The 18,167-nt window shown below is 39.9% G+C and overlaps 1 protein-coding gene across 7 annotated transcripts in view; it reads right to left on the bottom strand.

Annotated features, from left to right (window-relative positions):
* The window catches only part of Hecw1 (HECT, C2 and WW domain containing E3 ubiquitin protein ligase 1), a 293,914-nt gene that overhangs the window by 14,427 nt on the left and 261,320 nt on the right, over window positions 1-18,167 (bottom strand). For all 7 annotated transcript variants that reach the window (XM_052729794.1, XM_052729793.1, XM_052729799.1 and 4 more), the window contains 4 exons: window positions 7,751-7,849; window positions 7,010-7,139; window positions 5,299-5,445; window positions 3,805-3,919 (listed from right to left, as the gene is read on the bottom strand). In XM_052729794.1, the coding sequence (XP_052585754.1) occupies window positions 3,805-3,919; window positions 5,299-5,445; window positions 7,010-7,139; window positions 7,751-7,849 (491 nt within the window). The remainder of the gene's footprint in view (window positions 1-3,804; window positions 3,920-5,298; window positions 5,446-7,009; window positions 7,140-7,750; window positions 7,850-18,167) is intronic.

Below are 18,167 nucleotides of genomic sequence, written 5' to 3'. Positions count from 1 at the left end.
AACAAGCAGATTTAGATTATAGCAATTTTACAAAAGAACTGGGTGTTTGAGAAGTTCATTCTGAGGTGTTTAGAATTTATTTAAACGATTGGAATACAACCTAAAATATCCCAGCCTTATATGAGTGTAAGTAAGGAACAAAAGGCTCTACAAAGTCAGACCACCTATGTTTTCTTTGTTCTGATGTCTTAGCTCTTGGCAACAATTTAACACAGGAGAGTCTAGGGCTTAAGAACAGATAGAAGTAACATGTAAACCTGGCTGAAGATGACAGGTTCCCAGGAGTCATGACTGCCCCCAAAGAAAAACCTATACCCATCACACAGTTGTTCTCTGAGTCATGCCTGGGCTGCAGAGCTGCCTTAAGGCATCATCGAGGAGGCTAGGCTTGCAAGAAACCATCTAGAGAAATGACCACCATTCACAACAAGGGAAGAGGCATTCAAAGAGAGGGGAGACAATGTGGGTGGGAACTGAGAAAGCTTGGTGAAGGAAGCAGGGTTTGAATTTAGCATGGGATGCATTTGTGTAGTACAGCAAAGAGAGAGGACTTTTTTAATAGAGGAAATAAATAATGAAAATGACGAAAACATGAGATATCAGGACGTAAGCTGACACAGATGGGTATCTGAAGAGCCTGGGAGTCAGGGGGATGCTGGGACACTAGGAGTCTTACTGGTTCAGCAGAATACTTAGGTCAGCAGTTTTCTTAATAGACCTGTGTGGAAGTCCCAAGAGGGTTTTGCAGCTGAGTGGTTTAAGGAGGCAGAGTGGAAGATGGACCCTTGTTTTTTCCCCTCTATTATATTGGTTGGGATTTCTCTCTGATTTACCCAAAAAGAGGATTTTTGAGGTTAAATTCTTAACTAAGTTTTCTGTGAGTAATAAGGCTGTGTTTTGGGGGGACAAAGGTGGTCTGGTCTGATGAAAATGATATTTGCATTAATTAATTATGCTAATCCCATGTTGAAATGGTATTTTGGTATTAAATTAAAAGACATATATTACAATTGCTTGTTTGTACTTTTTCTAACAGACTATTAGAAAATTTAGTTAGTGCCAGGTGTGGTGGGACATGCAAAACTTAGGAGACAAAGGCAGGTGGATCTTTGTGAGTCATGCCAGCCAAGGCTATATAGTGAGACTGCATCTCAATTAACAAACAAACAAATAAATAAGAAAGAAAGACATTCAGTCATTCTCCACTCACAGAGGAATGCTAAAAATAACCCCCGAAGCCACTTGCTGTAAGAACTTGTGTGGAAGATGAAAAGGCAGTTGGTTAACGGTAAGAAAAAAAAAATCTTAAAACAATGAAACAACATAACAAGGTAAAGTCAGGGCCTATGGGGACATCTAACTTTGCTTCTAATGGCTTATAAGTAACAGTCAGTCTTAGGTCTCTCCAATACCAGGGAAGACCACCACAGTACACTTCAGTAGCACTCAGAAGTGTATAGTTCTTATAGTTAGTTATATTTCCTTTTACTTTGTTATCTGTTGTACAGGAAAAATTATTATCAGTGTTACTAAGAAGTCTACCTGTGACTGACTTTGCGGTGGATAAGTAGATATGAAAGCACACTATGGAAGATCCCGTCAGTTATTCAAATCATCTTCATCAGTGTTGAAGATTCTTTAGTCCTTCAGCTCTTTCTTCTAAATACTTTTTATTAATGCCTGATAAACTCACTTCTCTCAGGGCGTGCTATGTTACGGAATAATCTTTTGGTACACTGTGAAGATGTGCCTTTGCCAAGGTGCCTTCTGATTGGTTTAATAAAAGAGCTGACTGGTCAGTATGTCAGGCAGGAGGTATAGGTGTGAGATCAAGACAGAGGATGCTGGGAAGAAGGGCAGAGTCTCAGAAGTCATAAGCAGACATAGAGAGAAGCAAGATGCACATGCTGTGTTGAAAGAAGGTACCACTACGTGGCAGAGAGTAAATAAGCAATATGGGTTAATTTAAAATGTAAGAGTTAGCTAGTAAAAAGCTGGAGCTATCAGCTGAGCATTTATAATTAATATTGACTCTCCATGTAGTTTATTTGAAACCTGGTAGGCAGGGAAAAAAGTCTGCCTACAATGCTGGCATGTTTTTAAAGTATTATAAAGACCTGCTTGGTGGTGCATGTCTTTCATCCTAGTGTTTTAGAGGTAGAGACAGAAACAGGTTTGTGAGTAAGAGACCAGCCTCATTTACATAAGAAGTTCCAGTCTCATGGGGCCACATGTGAGACCCCCATCTAAAAAATATATAAAACAAATAGGATCATGTAAACTTTTTTATGTTCCCCAATTATTTTATACCATCTAGTTTAGTTTTAGCAATGCATTTTGTTGTCTTTTTAGAAATTTTCCCATGATGGGTTTTTTTTTGGGGGGAGACTAGTAGAGAAAAATGAAGATGTTCAATAAACTATTTCAGTATACATACCCTAGGATTATTCAAGGCAGAAAACATAATTTGGTTCAATGTTGTTACTCCAACATCTATGTCAAAGCAGGTGTTCAGAAAATATCTGATGAGTTATTGTGTCAAATAAAGGACCAATATTACTACTACATTACAGAGCACTGACTCAAAGAATACAACATTCTGAAAAAAAAAACTGTGGGTATGTGTGCCTACGTGTGTAAAAAAAAATCATATATAAAAAAAGAAAGACATTCAAACTTACATATATGGTCACATTCTTTTTCTACCGTAGATGACTAGTCTAAAGCATCAGATGTTCTGGGACAATATTCCCTATAGTCAACATGAAATAGTCATATTGTAAGAATCACAATTTGTATTGTTAAGAAATGGAGGATAGAATATAAACAGAGACAGAGATGAGAGGTTTAGAATTTGATTCATTTTGATGCAGACCAAAGGAAAGCTCACAAATGATTTACAGTAAATAATTTTTTAAATTATGGAGAGAGAGACAGAGAGAGAGAGAGACAGAGAGAGAGACAGAGAGAGAGAGAGAGAGACAGAGAGACAGAGAGACAGAGAGACAGAGAGACAGAGAGAGAGAATAGTTAGAACTCTGTGGAAGCAAACACGGACTGAGGCAAAGAAGGCTAAAATTCTACAGGAAGCAAGAGATGTTTCTCTGACAGTGTTCAGGCTACTCAAGAGCTCACATGTAGAAGGTGTGTTGTCTGTGCGCCTTTACATAGCCACACCAGGGATTACTGTTGTCTGAAAGAAGTTCATTTAGAAGCTGTGCCAATAAGTATCCTGTCCTGAAGTAAGGATAAACCTCTGGAGGCTTAAAACAGTGATAAATAGGGCTCAGGTTGTTCACTAGTGAGACAGCATTTGCCGAGGAAGCACCAGGCCTGAAGTTTAATCCTCAGCACTGTAAATAACGGTAACAACGACTGGTGAACAGTGTGATGGACTACTACTTAGCTATACGAAGGAATGAAATACTAGAACATGCCAGAACATGGATGAACCTCAAAAAATTACCTAAAGTTCAAGAAGGCAGACACAGGAACCCTATTTTGTATGACAGTATTTATAGGACATTTCTAGAATCGGTAAGTCCACAGAGACAGGGGATTTATGGATGCCAGGTGTCTGAAAGATGGAAACGGGGTGGAGAACAACTTCTTGATGGGTACAAGCCTTCCTTTAGATGATGACAGTATTTTTTAGAACCAGGAGTGGCCATTGTTACACAAAAATTTGAATGTACTAAATATTACTGAATGGTTTATTTTAGGATGGCCAATTTCACACTGTATCAATTTTATTTCAATAATTTTTCCTTAAAACACGTGTTACCAAAAGTGCTGCTAGCTCACCTCCCCGGTACTCAGTGTTATTCCTCCAGTCATTCAGGTCGATTTCGGCAGTACCAGCAATCACCAGCTCCAGTTCCCTAGCATCAAACACCGAGACGAGCCTCGAGTCTACCACCTGGAAGACAGTAGCATCAACACACAAGCAGGTTATAGTCATGGTTTCTATGCTGCCTTTCAGGTTGGGAAGGTATCATTTACAAATCGCCTTTCAACATGCAGTCACTTTAAAATTCAAAATCATAGCAGTTGATCCCTCCCATCCTACTCATGTGTTATAATCTTTATCCCCAGCTCTCTGGAGCCTTAAATGATGTAATTGTATTCTATTTTCAAAATTCTTTTTAAAAAGAGGCAGTTAGATATGAGGCCCTGAGATAGGGTTAGTGCCCTTAGAGAAGACGCACACAATCCTTGTCCTTCCCACTGACATGAGGCAAGAAGCTGCCTCTGTGGAAACTGGGCCCTTATCAGTCACTGAATCTGCCAGTGTCTTGAGCTTGGACTTGCCCACCTCTATGACTGTGAAAAATGGATTCCTGATGCCTAGAAGATGCCCAGTCTATGCTTTTTATTATAGAAGCCCCAGTAGTAGTCACCGAGCTAGCATTTTAGAGTAGAAGCCTTCGTGGGCTGGGAACAGAGGGAAAATCCCACGCTTCTTAGCATTTCAGATACTTCCCGATTTCACAAACAATCCCGACTTGGTTTTCTGAAGTCACATTTCAGTTTTCAAGTTCTACTGCCTGTCTTTCCCATGGAATGGTTGCTCATTTCTTGCAGTTCCCTTCCTTTCCCTCTTCCTCCCTGTTTCTTTGCCCTCCTCTCTAAGGATTGGGCAGGGCCTGTTGGTTAGAGCTCTGTGCTATGGCTTACACCTTCTACCAGATGTGCCAGGGTCAACTGAATGTCTCCAGTGCTGCCGGCTTTGGACCAGCAAGTAGTGGACAATAAATCAGACGATAAACTTCTCAACTGAATTTCTAAATTGAAGTATAAAGACATCATTTTTGGGCATGGGCAGTCTGCAGCTGTCTCTCTTCTCAGTTTACTGCTCAGCATGATGACATGACAGACAGCAAGGCTGTAACAAAACAGACACCCGGCAGGAGTGACTGATACTTCCCACGCTTCTGCTTTGCTTTCTTTGTTTCAGTGGACTGAAGGAAACGCCACATCCACATAGCTACACAGGAAACACTGGCTGCTCCCTCACCTGGTATAGCAGGACCAAATCATTGGCACTTTACTGAGAGTATTTTAACTTCCGACAGGGCTTGTCAGACATCTGTGTTCATGGAGAAGTCTGGCCCTCCATCCATCCAGCCCAGCTAGACGGTCCACCCGCCTCTGGACAGGAGACTATAAACCTTGCCTCTCTTGCTTCTTTCTCTCTGCTCTGAGCTAGTGAGTTCCAGCTCCTCCCCCAGCTTCCAGAAACACAGGCTCAACTGCAAAGCACCATGGGCTGCTTTCCTGGGCCACCTGGGGTCTTACCTCATAGAAGCCCCTCACCAATGCCTCGGTCTGCTGCACCACACCGCGCTCCACCCGCCACTTCACCATCCTCTCTATGTACTCCTTCTTGTTCTTCTCAGTCACCTGCGTGTTGGCACCTCCAGACTTCAACTCTCTTTCTGTTACCTTGCAAGGAAACAGGAGGATCATGATGCTATTCGTTCAGCTCATTTTCCGAGGAGACATTTTCATTTAGGATGACAGCATAAAAAGGTCTTTTTCCTTCCCTGGACGTTACTAGGAAAGTTTTCGTTGTTTGAACCACATTCTGAAGCATTGTAGAAGAGTTATAATTTATTTATTTTTTTTGTACAAAAAGGAATCATATTTCTTTAACTCAAGGAGTGTAATGTCCTGGGTTGTCCCTTAAGGTGGAGGGAGCCAAATGTCCCAACACTATAGTCAGATATTTGATGCCTCTAAATCTCAATTAGAGCAATGATTTTACTTGTGCACCTAATGAGAAGAAGTAAAGTAGAAGTGGGTAGAAAGATTTGTTTTCCAAGCTGGCTGCAGATGTGGCTAGGGAGCAGAACACAAGGAAGCAGAGTGGACTCCACTCGGCATGGAGCTCATGCTTCCAAAGAAAAACTCCTCAGCCAGGACCTAGGATCTGTCTGCTGCTTTTTATGTAGTAGAGAATATAAAAATATACTCCATATGTTTTTCTAAGCTAAAATATATATACATACATAACACACAAATACATAGCGTATACTCTGTTCTTCATTATCCTTTTCCCTGGAAAATATATCTCAGAAATTTTATATAAATTTAGATATCATTAACCCATCCTTTGCTGCTAGTAGTGTTCTTTATTTGTGTTTTATGACTTAATATGTAATTCAAATGGCTGGAGAGTCTCATATTCATTTGGTCAACAGATTTAATACTATATTAGTAAATTCTTGTAGCAAACACACAGGGAATTTCTTGTTAAGTAATATTGAGATATATGCATACTGGAGGACTAAGTGGATGTAATGAAAGATTATGTAATTTTGAACATACAGAAATACCTTGTATCTTATGGCATACTTTAAATGTTTTCTGATCCATGGTTACATTTGCTTTTCAAAACCCCTGCATAGGGTAGAACTATCTCATATTGTAGAGCCATATCAAAGTGATAGAAAGAAGGAAGAGACCCTGGCAGTGCTGTTCAAAAAAGAAGTCCTTGGGCTGCAGAGAGGACTCAGCAGGGAAGAGCACCTGCTGCTCTTGCAGAGGACATTGGTTTGAACCAATGAGATTCTTGTTATTTAATTTAAAAATAAAATCTCATTGACATATGATTCAGCACCTGGATTTGCATATATGAGTCTGTGTAATACAAAAGAACTGGAGGTAGGGGCCAAACAGATATCTGTCCACTGATGTAATTAGCAACATTATCCACAAGGATGAAAGAAACAGATCCTTATTTGAACTATCTAGAGTCAAAAATCATGAAAATAGAAATTGTGTGGTATTTCCCAGGAGTAAGGGGGTGGGAGGAATGAAAGGGTGTTGTTTAATTGGTAGAGTTTCAGTTTTTCAGGAAGTTCTAGAGATTGGATGCCAAACAATGTGAACGTACTTAACAATACTGAAATGTACTTTTAAAAAGTTCTAAGATGGTTAAGTTTTGTTTTATGCATTTACCATAGTAAACAACAAAATGTCTTTTCCAAGTCCACATCACACAAACCTGTCCAAAAACTTCTTCATTAACAGTGAAAGTGAGATCGAGAATATCTGTGATGTTATTGTCCTTCATCCACTGCAAACTTTGGTGGAATTCCTCATCTAAATATTCTAGGTCACTCAAATCACAGGGCCTGGAAGAATTCAAAGGCAGCAAGAAAAACTGAGTGAGCAAATGGCTTTCAGACCTCACTCCACACATGATTATGCTGCTTCTCAATAAAACACAATAGATTTCATAATTACTTGATAATTCTGAATACATTGTTGAAGCAGTAATTCAAGTTTTGATTTATTTAATAGTTTCCTTTTGAAAAGAGCCTGCTAAAGTTTCAATAATAAACATGAAATAATTATTGACTCATTGGTAACTAACCAAAAAACAAGCAATTCTACTCAACAGTGTAATACAATGTTCACAATGTTGTGATTTCTATATAAATGAATTAATGTCCATTATATGGTTTTGCTAATAGAGTCATTTCTTATACCTACATAAAGTCTCCCAATGCCATTTTATTGCACTAAAAGGTATAGGATATCTAGCTATATATCTATCATATATATCATATACATACATATACATATATATATACATACATATATATGCACTCAGAATAAGAAATTGATGGAAACTTATTAGAAATGGTTGAAACCAAATTGACAAAAGGGCCCGAGACATAAGAAAGGCCAGAACTGTCATCCTGTGGGAAGGCTGGACAGAATCATCCTACAATACACGTACAGCTTCAGGAGTCCTTTGTAGAAGGGCCTTGTGAAGAAAGCATCCAGGAGGTACTGATGGATCAGAGCCAGGCCCAGGATACGACCACTAAATCTAAACCTGAAACATAGACAAGGCAAAGAAGTTTGAGGGTTAATAGTAATTTACATTACTATGTATTTTAATTTGTACTAAAATTTTTTTTTAAAAATCTGTATTTTTATTTGAGCTTTATTTATTGTGATGGAGGTTGAATTGAGGGCACCACATATCCTAAAACATGTGCTGTACCACTGGGCATCCCCTCACCCAGTTCAATGAGTTCTGTATAGTATTCATCTTAAACAGCTCAATGAATTTGCCCAGTGATGATACAAGGAGACATCAATTCTTCTTCACATTCTTTGCCATAAACAATGGCCATGTGGTTGGTATGTCCTAAACAAAATCTTCTGTGTTCCATGATCAGACTGCTGTTATTTAAGAAGAGGAAATCACTGAGGAAGGAAAATTCAGAAACCTGAAATATAAGGCCCAAGTTAGACCCAAAGGGAACCTAGACCCAAGAAAACCGGAAACCTTGTGTCTGAACAATGTGTCTTTGCTTATTTGGACATTTTATAATGTTACTCTATGCTGGGAGGTGGAGGCTTGAATATTAACCACAGATGGCAGTTAGTATTTAAAGACAGTGGGAAACAGTTCCATGTAATCACCATATGATGAAAGACAACCTGATAAACCATTGTTATTCAATATTGCCATCTACACAATGAAAGAACAATGTCATTGCTAGGAAGAATTGGTCATGTAGACTTGGCCACTTACAGATATAAAGGCCCTTACTGATTTCAGTCTTTGTTGAAGCAATTGGTTTCCTAGAAATTTTTCTGGTGAACATCTTGGCTGAGTTGCAAGGTTACCTGTAGCTTGCCTGCATGATTTTACAGCTCTATGAAGCTTCCTGTCTTCCTGGTCTACCATCCCATGGCTTACTTGCTATGAAGGCTTTGTCCTTTCTGCACATAACTCCAAAACTGTGGTATACCTGTTCTCTATCTAATCAGGTTTTCACCTAATCTTGGACTTTTCTGGCTCCAGAAGGAGGTAGGTGGTGTATAGATGGATATAACCACCACTATGGCTTAGGAGTGTCTAGGCCCTGGTGAGGTTACAGCAGTCGTCCTGCCCAGGTAAGTGACTATTCAAAATGGTTTTGAATCCTTAGAATTTGTCAGGAGCTGATTTTGACAGGTGTTTGTATTCCTAAAGATACTATAGTGTTTGCAAACTCTGAAGACAGTGTGCATGGATTTTGAGGAAACTTCTTTGCTAGATGTTCATGCATCTACCTTGGCCCTTTAGAAATGGTGCTTATAACATCATAGTGGTGTTATGACCATACAGATGGAGATTATTAAGATGAATCAAACCAGAAATAAAAAAACGTAAACACAAGTATTTACAGATGCCCTCCTAAATTGCAGGGCCCTCTAATGACCCAGGGAAGAAAAATGGCAATGACAGTACACAGTAAGAGTGTGCAACACATAAACACTTTCAAAGGGAATGTGTTTTAAGCATAATGCTCAAAATTGAATACTCCATTGAGTTACAAATGTACTGGTAATGTATTCATGAAGAAATATAAAGCTTAAACAGACTGATAGTTAGAGTATAAACTAGAAAACTTTGAGGAAAAATTATCTCCAAACTGATGCTAGGACAAGGTACACATACTCTCTCTCATTTAAAGATATGTACTTTAATGTCTCCAAGGGATGGAAAGTCCTTCCACAAATCAAACCACTTCTCAAAGAAATGAGTGAAAATGTTCTTAATTCATCATAGTGACCTGCCAAGCTCATAATCTGTAAACAATAACAAGAAAGAAAGCTAAAGGCATCCTGTTTGTACATACAGAAAACCCAAGTATAATACAGTGCATTGAACTTGACAGTTTGAACCCACAAGATAATGCTAATATCAGTGGGTTTGTGTCAGCTGAATTCTAGAGGTTCTACCTCTGTAACAATGTTTGAGATCCCTGATACATCTTAGATCTTTTTTGGCCTCCTTTGCCCTGGCTTATATATTCTAGATACTAATCCTCTGTCAAATGTGTATCTGGCAAAGATTCTTTCCCACTCTGTGCATTTCCTTAGGTGCATTACTTAGGTGAACAGAAGATTTTTAGTTTTATGAGGTCCCACTTGACAATTGTTGACCTTCATTCCTGGGCACATGGAGTCCTATTCAGAAAGTCTTTCCCTATATCTATAACTTCTGGGGCACTGCCTGTGCTTCCTTCTAGCAGTTTCAGTGTTTCAATCTGTATCTTTATCTATATAATGAAGTTATAGACCCAGGCTGACAATAGTCTGCTCAAAAGTCAAAGACAATCTAACAAAACAACCATTTCTAATACCTTGGAGTCTAGTTAGGATAGGATAGTCAGTATTGGTGTAAAAGTGAGTGACACCTATATTCACAGAGCTGTGACTGCTATGCTGATGATGACAATAGAGTGGCCAAGAAAGAGCACTGAGGGATGAAAGACTCTAGGCTGCGTTATTGTCTCATGAGCCTTATCATCCATCTCTGAAGCTCTGTCTTCCTCTAGTTGCAGAGTCAATAATACATTACTCACATGCTATTTCAGGCAAAAGGAATAAACTTCTTTACAAATCCTACTTTGAAGTGTTCTTTATATTTGTATTTATTCTAGATGATCATATAATCTATTCATTTTGACGTTTTATAATGCTTACAGATTGGATCATCTTGTGACTTCGAAGAGTCATAGCAAACTCACTGAAAATTAGTTACTTTGGAATCCCAACTGGAAGGAGTCAGTCCCTTCATAGGCCACTATATATAAAATATCTAATTCTCTTATGCATTCCCACATGCCATCTGATCCCTGCTCCAAGCATGAGGATCTGTAATACATTGTGTGATGCAGAAGCCAGAAATCAAGCAGAGAGAGACTGTTGTCTACTGTTGTTGCTGAGCATTTGACTCCAGTTTTGTTTCACTGTCATAAACAAGGATTAATTAGAAGCCTGTAAATACTTGTTATTTCACTGTCTAAAATGCCAACAACAACAACAACAACAAAACAAAACAAAACAAAAAATCAAACCAAACCAAACAACAAGAACAAGAACAAAAATCAACACCAGAATGAAAAACTCCCTTTTAAACTTTTGGTTAAAAGAGTCCAAGACACTCTCAAAATAATATAAGCTATGTTGTTCTCCTTGGTTGCCTCCAAGAGGTTACAAGTAAGTCCCTACACCATGGGGATAGGGAGAAACAGAGTGCTAGGGAGGCTCCCAAAAATCCACAAGGATGACTCCACCATAGACTACTGGCAATAGTCCAGAGGGTGCCTGAGCTGGCCTACTCTGGTGATCGGACAGCTGAATAACCTGTCATCATAGAACCCTCATCCAGTGACTGATGGAAGCAGATGCAGAGATCCACAGCCGGGTCCCAGGCAGAGCTCCAAGAGTCCAGTCGATGAGAGAGGATGAATTCTATGAGCAAGATATATTCAAGACCATGACTGGAAAAAGTACAGCTACAGAGACTACTAGTCAAACTAGTGGAAACGCATGAACTGTGGACCAATAGCTGAGGAGCCCCTGTGGTGGTATTTTACTTGTACTGAAATGTGATTTTAATTGTATGTTAATAAATAAAGTTGTCTGGGGGTCAGAGCTATTAGAGTCATAGCAAGTGCATGGCGGTGGTGGCGCACGCCTTTAAGGACCTGGAGGGCGGTACATTCAGGCAGTGACGAGGCAGTCACATGTTTGGGTTTACAACCAATGAGAAGGCAGAACAGGAAGACTTTAAAGACAGACACACAGGAAGTAGGTCCTTTTTGGAGAGCTCTCTTGGCTGGAGAGGATCCCTGAATCAGGAAGGGTGAGGCTCTTAGCTCTGACCTCTTGGCTTTCTTCTCTGAATTGGCTCTGTGTTTCTTATTTTATAAGACCGTTGGTTACATCTACAAGCCCCCGTGGTACTGGACTGGCGAGACAGTTGTTTAGCTTGAACTATATTGGGGGCCCCCAGACAGTGGGATTGGGACTTGTCCCGAGTGCATGAGCTGGCTTTTTTGAACCTAGTGCCTATGGTGAGACACTTTGTGCAGCCTTGGTGCAGGAAGGAGGGGCTTGGACCTGCCTCAACTGAATGTACCAGGCTCTGCTGGTCTCGGAGGAGGTGGGAATGGAGGGTGAGTTGGGGAGGAAGATTGGGGGGCAGGAGGAGGGAGGATAGGAGAATCTGTGGTTAGTATGTAAAATGAATAGAAAATCTCAATAAAAAAAATTATTTTTTTAAAAAAGAAAACTCTCTGTTAAGATCCATAGCCTGTTTTTTAAATGGGTGTTTGTACTTTGTATACAAGACTGTTGTTTGCATACCACATACTTCTGGACACCAGACTAGGAAGGTTCCAGTTGGGTCTGAGCTAAAAGACTCTTCCTTGAGAACTAGCTTTGATAGAAGGTGCTATGCAAGCTGCCAAAGTGGCGGGAGGAAGCTGTCAATAGTTCTATTCAGTTGTGACACCTATGATCCATAACAATGACCCATAACCTCAAGACATTCCTAAATGTGCAAAATGACACTCATATCTTGGCAGTAACAAACAGCTCTCTAATTGGATTTAAGGCTTGCTCAACAGAAAGGAAATCGTGCCTAGTACTGGAAATTTAGCCAATTACCCATGGCCAATGAGGTTATGAGTCTTAGAGGAGAACCTACTACCACCACTTTAATAGGCCAGCAAAATTCATCAAAGAAGCTCCTATTTGCAATAGATGAAGACCATTCTAGAAAACCACAATTGGTCAAAAAGCAGATTCAGTGGTCACAGGATAGCCAGCGCCAGCATATATATCTACAACACAACCTCTGAACCCAGTTCTTAGGGAACATTACAGAAGATGGGGTGGAATGATTTGTAAGAGCCAGAGGACCAGGAAGTCCATCATGAGATTGTGTCTCCTAGAAATGACAGGGGAGCTATGCTCATGATATATCAACAATATGGTTGCTTAAGACCAATAAGAACTGCACCAAAAGACATGCTAATGTGGAAGGGGGAAATCACATGAAGCTCCAACTCTACATAAAGAACCACAGGCAACAAAGGACTGCTAAGAGGGAGAATTTGTCTTCTCCAGGGATGATACCCCTAATTGTTTATCCAATACCAATGGAATCTTGTATTTACAAGCAACATTAAAGAGACTCAGCAGATTGTACTGATATGTTTATGTGTAATAATAATAACCAGAGAAAAGAGGCCATGGATTTGAGAGGTGGGCAACAAAGTCATTGGAGGGAAGAGAGTGATATGGGAAGGGTTAGAGGGAGGAATGGGAGGGGGAAAATAATGTAATTATATTTTCATTAAAAACAAATTAATAAAATTCAATTAAAATAAAATTAGAACTAAATTTTTTAGAAAGGAATACAACAGGTTCCTCAACCTCAGTGTTACTGACATTTGAAGTCCTGTATACTGTAGGATGTTTAACAACATTATCTGTTTAACTCATTATATGTAATGAGCACCAACTCCCCATACTGTCTCCTGTTATATTCTGACATTGCCAATACCTTCTGCTAGTGGCAGGGAAAAGCTGTTGCCACTTGAGAACTCCTGGGATAGAGCACGAAGTTAGGGGAGGCTTTTGGAAAGGTGGTTGTTTCTAGTTGACACATAGGCAGTTTTCATCTCGAAATTCGTGAAAGGTTATTTGCACCCTCGTAAGGCTGTGAGGGCCGTGAACACTCAGGCTTTCTTCTTCACTCTAGAGGTCAGAGCATTTTCAATACTTCTCAAATCTCTAAGGATAGCATGCCACTTCATCTAACATAATTTTAAGCTTCCACCTAGAACTTTGGTTGTGGGTTTTTCTCGAGGAAATGGGAAGAGAGAGTGGGTTCCCAGAATACACCAGTCTTTTGAAGAGAATGATGCCTGACCCAAATCAAGATGAAAGAGAGAGGCGGGCAGTGGTGGCGCACGCCTTTAATCCCAGCACTCAGGAGACAGAGCCAGGCGGATCTCTGTAAGTTCGAGGCCAGCCTGGTCTACAGAACAAGATCCAGGACAGGCACCAAAAGTACACAGAGAAACCCTGTCTTGAAAAAACAAAACAAACAAACAAACACAAACAAAAAAGATGAAATGGAGAGCCTTTTGGGGAACAACTGTACAATCACCAAGGTGATTTATGGTGAATATTTATGGTTTCTTTGAAGTCAATGAGGCTGAGACAGGATACTTCAGGGATAGTGGGAGTTTTGAGAAATGCCTAGGAAACAGGTTATGCAGGGCACAGTAGGCTATGGGATAGACTTTGTATTCTTTCTAAATGTGGCAAGAGTCCATTCACTGGAAGTCCATGTGAGAGCTACAGTGAACTGGACAATGTGTTAAAATGAGTGCTTTGGACATGGAGAGAGGTGAGCTTGGCAAAAGTGGAAACAGATGAAGCTCAGAAACTTTATTCAGATGGAAGAAGAGAGTGGATTTACTAGTAGGAGAAGTGAAAGTGATGGAATCAGATTCAGGATGTGTTTTTATAATTCATCCAGGAACGTTGATGATGTACTGCACAGGAGACATGAGAGAAAGATGTATCAAAGATAGTCTACTCTCTCAGACCAGAGCAACTGAGGAGATAGTGCAACAGTTTGCAGTGTAGTAAACACTGTGTGTGTGGGGTGTTCAGAATTATGTTTCACACATGTTAAGTTTTTTAAGTTTCTTAAATATCCAACTGGAGCTATGGAATAGGCTATCATATTGAAGAGAATTACCTCTGGGAACAGGGTCATGTTATGCATGCTAAGGTGAGAATAATAAGGATATAGATGACATTTAAGGCATGTAGGTGGGCAAGACCACCAAAAAGTTTGTACAGATTATGGTGGAACTAAGGGATGCATCTTAATTGATGTATCATTCAGGGACTTGAAAGATGAGAGCCAATGACAAAGTAAACTGACGGAACCAGCAGTAGGGTAGAAGAATCAGAGCATGTGAAAAAGTGTGTTTGAGCAAGGAGGCAGAGACTGGACATCAGACTCCTCTGAGACTAGGTAATGGGAGGTCTCAGAGTCTCTAACAGATCTGACAATTAGAGATAAGCTTCTGAATGTTCCCCAAAAGGGTGTATATTAAAGGTGTGGTCCTCATCTTGTGACAATATTTGGAGATGGTGGTGTTTTGAGGAAGTAGAACCAAGTGGAAGATAATTCAGACATTTTGGGCATACCTCTTGAAGGAGTACTGTTATCCTTCTTGGCTTCCTTGTGAAGTTTATTCCTCATGCAGCCTCCCCGTGATATACTTCCTTGTTGTAGGTTTAATGCAACAGGGCCAAGGAATTGTGATCTGAAATCACAGGCCCAAACAAACACAAAGTCTTTTAAATTGTTCATCTCAGGCACGTTGTCATGGAAACAGGAAGCTGACTAACAGCTTTGCTAAGAGTTCTTTCCAGAAGGTAAGAAGGCAGAAAGGCTAGATAGGGAAAATGAGGAAGAGTAATAGAGGGAAATGATCCCATGTCACTATTTCTAGGGGTTTTCTCACTAGGAAATTACTGAAACCAAATTTTACGAGTTAAATAAGGTAATGCAGAATTTGCAGAATTTTCTTTTGAGCAAAATTCCTAGAAAGAGTTGTGAGAAGTATTTTGGAGGTCAATCAGCAAGACATGGAGCTCTATGTGAGCAGGAGAGGTGAAGGATGATAAGAAATGGAGAAGGCATAAAGATGTCTAGTAAGTATTCACATGTGTGAATCATAAGAAAGACTAGAATATACATTTGATTTGGAGAAAAATCCATAAAACAAGCATTGATTGCATTTCTATGGTTTTTACATTTATTTATTTACTTGGAGGAGGCAGGCCACAGTCATGTGTGGAGGCAGAGGACAGCTTGCCAGAGTCAATTCTTTCCTTCCATCACGTGGGTCCCAGTGATGGAACTCAGGATCAAACTCGGGTCATCAGGCTTTGGGAGGGGTGCCTTTCCCCACTGAGGCACTTCACCAGTCTTACTCTTTTCTATATTTTCCATACAATTATATCCAGCCACCAAGGAGATTTAAATCAAAATAATAATAGTAAGGCCTTGGACACAGGTCAGTGAAAAAGTACTTGCTAAACACATTCTAGGCCCTGGGTTCAATTCTAAGCACAAGAAGACAAAATCACATTTATCTCTATGTAAAGCTATTTCCTGAGTATATTGCACTTTTATAATGATTGTGCATAGCTACTGTATCTTTACATTCCATACAACTAAGATATAAGAAGAACAAAGGAATGGTGGGACCTCAGAATTCAGATAGAGCTTCAAGTAGAGTTTATATTTTCGGCAGAAAGTCGCTATCAAGTCCAAGACTGACATTATATTTGTCACTTAGCTATTTTCTGCTGCCCATGGTGAGAATGGATTTGATAATGATTACTAAAGCTAGATTTTATTAGACGAAGAGGTAAATGAGCTAAAAGCCAGAAGAAGAATAGAAAATATAAAATGTGAAGATAGATGAGAAATTCATACATTGTGAGGTGTGGGAACAAACCTTCTCTTGTTCAGTAAGTAACAACGCAGAGGGGACCCCAGAGTAAAACATCCCAAAGTGATATTCACACTTACCACTGATATTGCAAGGACTTTAAAAAACCACAGATGAGAAATCTGATGTGGTGACACATGCCTGAAATCCCAGCCCTGGGGAGACGGAGGTGGGAAAACATGGGTTCAAGGCCAAAATGGGCTGCTTGGTGAGAGCCTGACTGTTATAGGTTAATTGTCAATTTGACACAACCTAGAATCACTTGTGGAGACAGTATCAATGAGCGATTGCCTTAATTAATGTGGAAGATATAGCCTGAAGTAGGCAGCACAAGTTCCTGGATGGGGATCCTGGATGCTAGAACAGTATAGGAAGCTACCTGATCATTAAGCAGTTAGTTCATATCTCTCTGCTCTTGACTGTGGATGTAATATAACTAGCTGTCTAACTTCCTGTCACCTTGATTTTCCTGCAATAATGGACTGTAACCTAGAAACATAAGCCAAATAAAGCTTTTATCCCCCAAGCTGTTTTTGTCATAATATTTTATCACAGTGACAGAAACGAAACCAGGACATCAACTCACAAAAAGGAAGAAACAATATTATAAAGCAAAGCTGTTTTCTCTCACCGAGCTTATTTCCCAGAATGGAATCAGACAAAGCAAACAAGGACATGAAACAAAGGTCAGTGAAAGACATAGATCTACAGCCACAGAAAATAAATTAAACAAGCCAGTTCCAATAGACCTCCTCCCGCCCACACAAACAATGTTTCAATGCCAGATGACATTTAATCTGGCATTGTTTACCAGTGTTTACCATGCGTACTTATGGTTTGTAGTCATTTATTTATGTTTCCAGAATTAAGAAATAGAGGTGAATGGATGTCCACTTCCTTCCTCTGCCCAAGCGGGTCCTGAGTCAAGGGACAATATCTGGTTTGACAGACAGGGTTGTGCCCATGATGATAAACCCTGTAACCATTAGTCCTGCTTGCTTATTAATGGTATGCAGGCTATGATGAGTCTCTTCCTTGTGGCCCGTGTGAACCTATGATGAACTTTCATGGAGTGAGAAATAAAGAAGGGCAGCAGCCACACCCATTCTGCTGGAGGTTCACAGGCGTCTGGAGGCAGTGAGTCCGGAGTGGTCAAATTTGAGAATCCAGATTATGGTCTCTTGGCTCCTTGAACACTGCATTCATTTGCTGCTGACATTTTGTGTAAGACAAAGACCCACTTCATCCAAATATGAGCTCCCTCAATCATCTATCCTTTGTTAAAATGATGGACACAGGACCCCTGAGTACTGACGGGCACAGGACATGTAACACTCATGAGTTTTGTGTTAATTCAATTGTCACAAGGCACAAGGACAGGTTAAGAAAACAAAAAGTAATGAATTCAGCACAACTGTTTTGTTAAGGTTACCCAAAGTCCAACATGGTCTTTCCTGTTCAAAGCTAAAGGAAATTCTGCTCACTGAATTCTAGATAATATGGAGAACTAGAAACTATCAGTGTGTGAATTATAAAGGAAAAGTATCAGAAGAAGAAAAAAGTGTACTCAAGGAAAATGAGGAAGACCTTTAGAAGCTCACAGAAAGAGAGAGCAAAGAGTTGAAAAAGACAGATGGACAGAAAAGTGGTGAAGAGAAGGAAGCCAAGCCGAGCCTTGCTCCAGCTTCTGAATAGGGGGAGGGGAAGAAAAAAACCTTGTCGAAAAGGCAATCCAGTTACTCTGATGAGAAGATATTGGCAATCCTTACCATAGGACAAGCCTCAAGTCCAGATGTGGCTCTTGTTGACACA

Source organism: Peromyscus californicus, unplaced genomic scaffold, assembly GCF_007827085.1.
Source record: "Peromyscus californicus insignis strain IS unplaced genomic scaffold, ASM782708v3 Scaffold_8__1_contigs__length_139910024, whole genome shotgun sequence".
NCBI classification, from domain to species: domain Eukaryota; kingdom Metazoa; phylum Chordata; class Mammalia; order Rodentia; family Cricetidae; genus Peromyscus; species Peromyscus californicus.
Note: the sequence above shows the minus strand (reverse complement) of the source record. Positions and strands in the feature narration are given on the sequence as shown.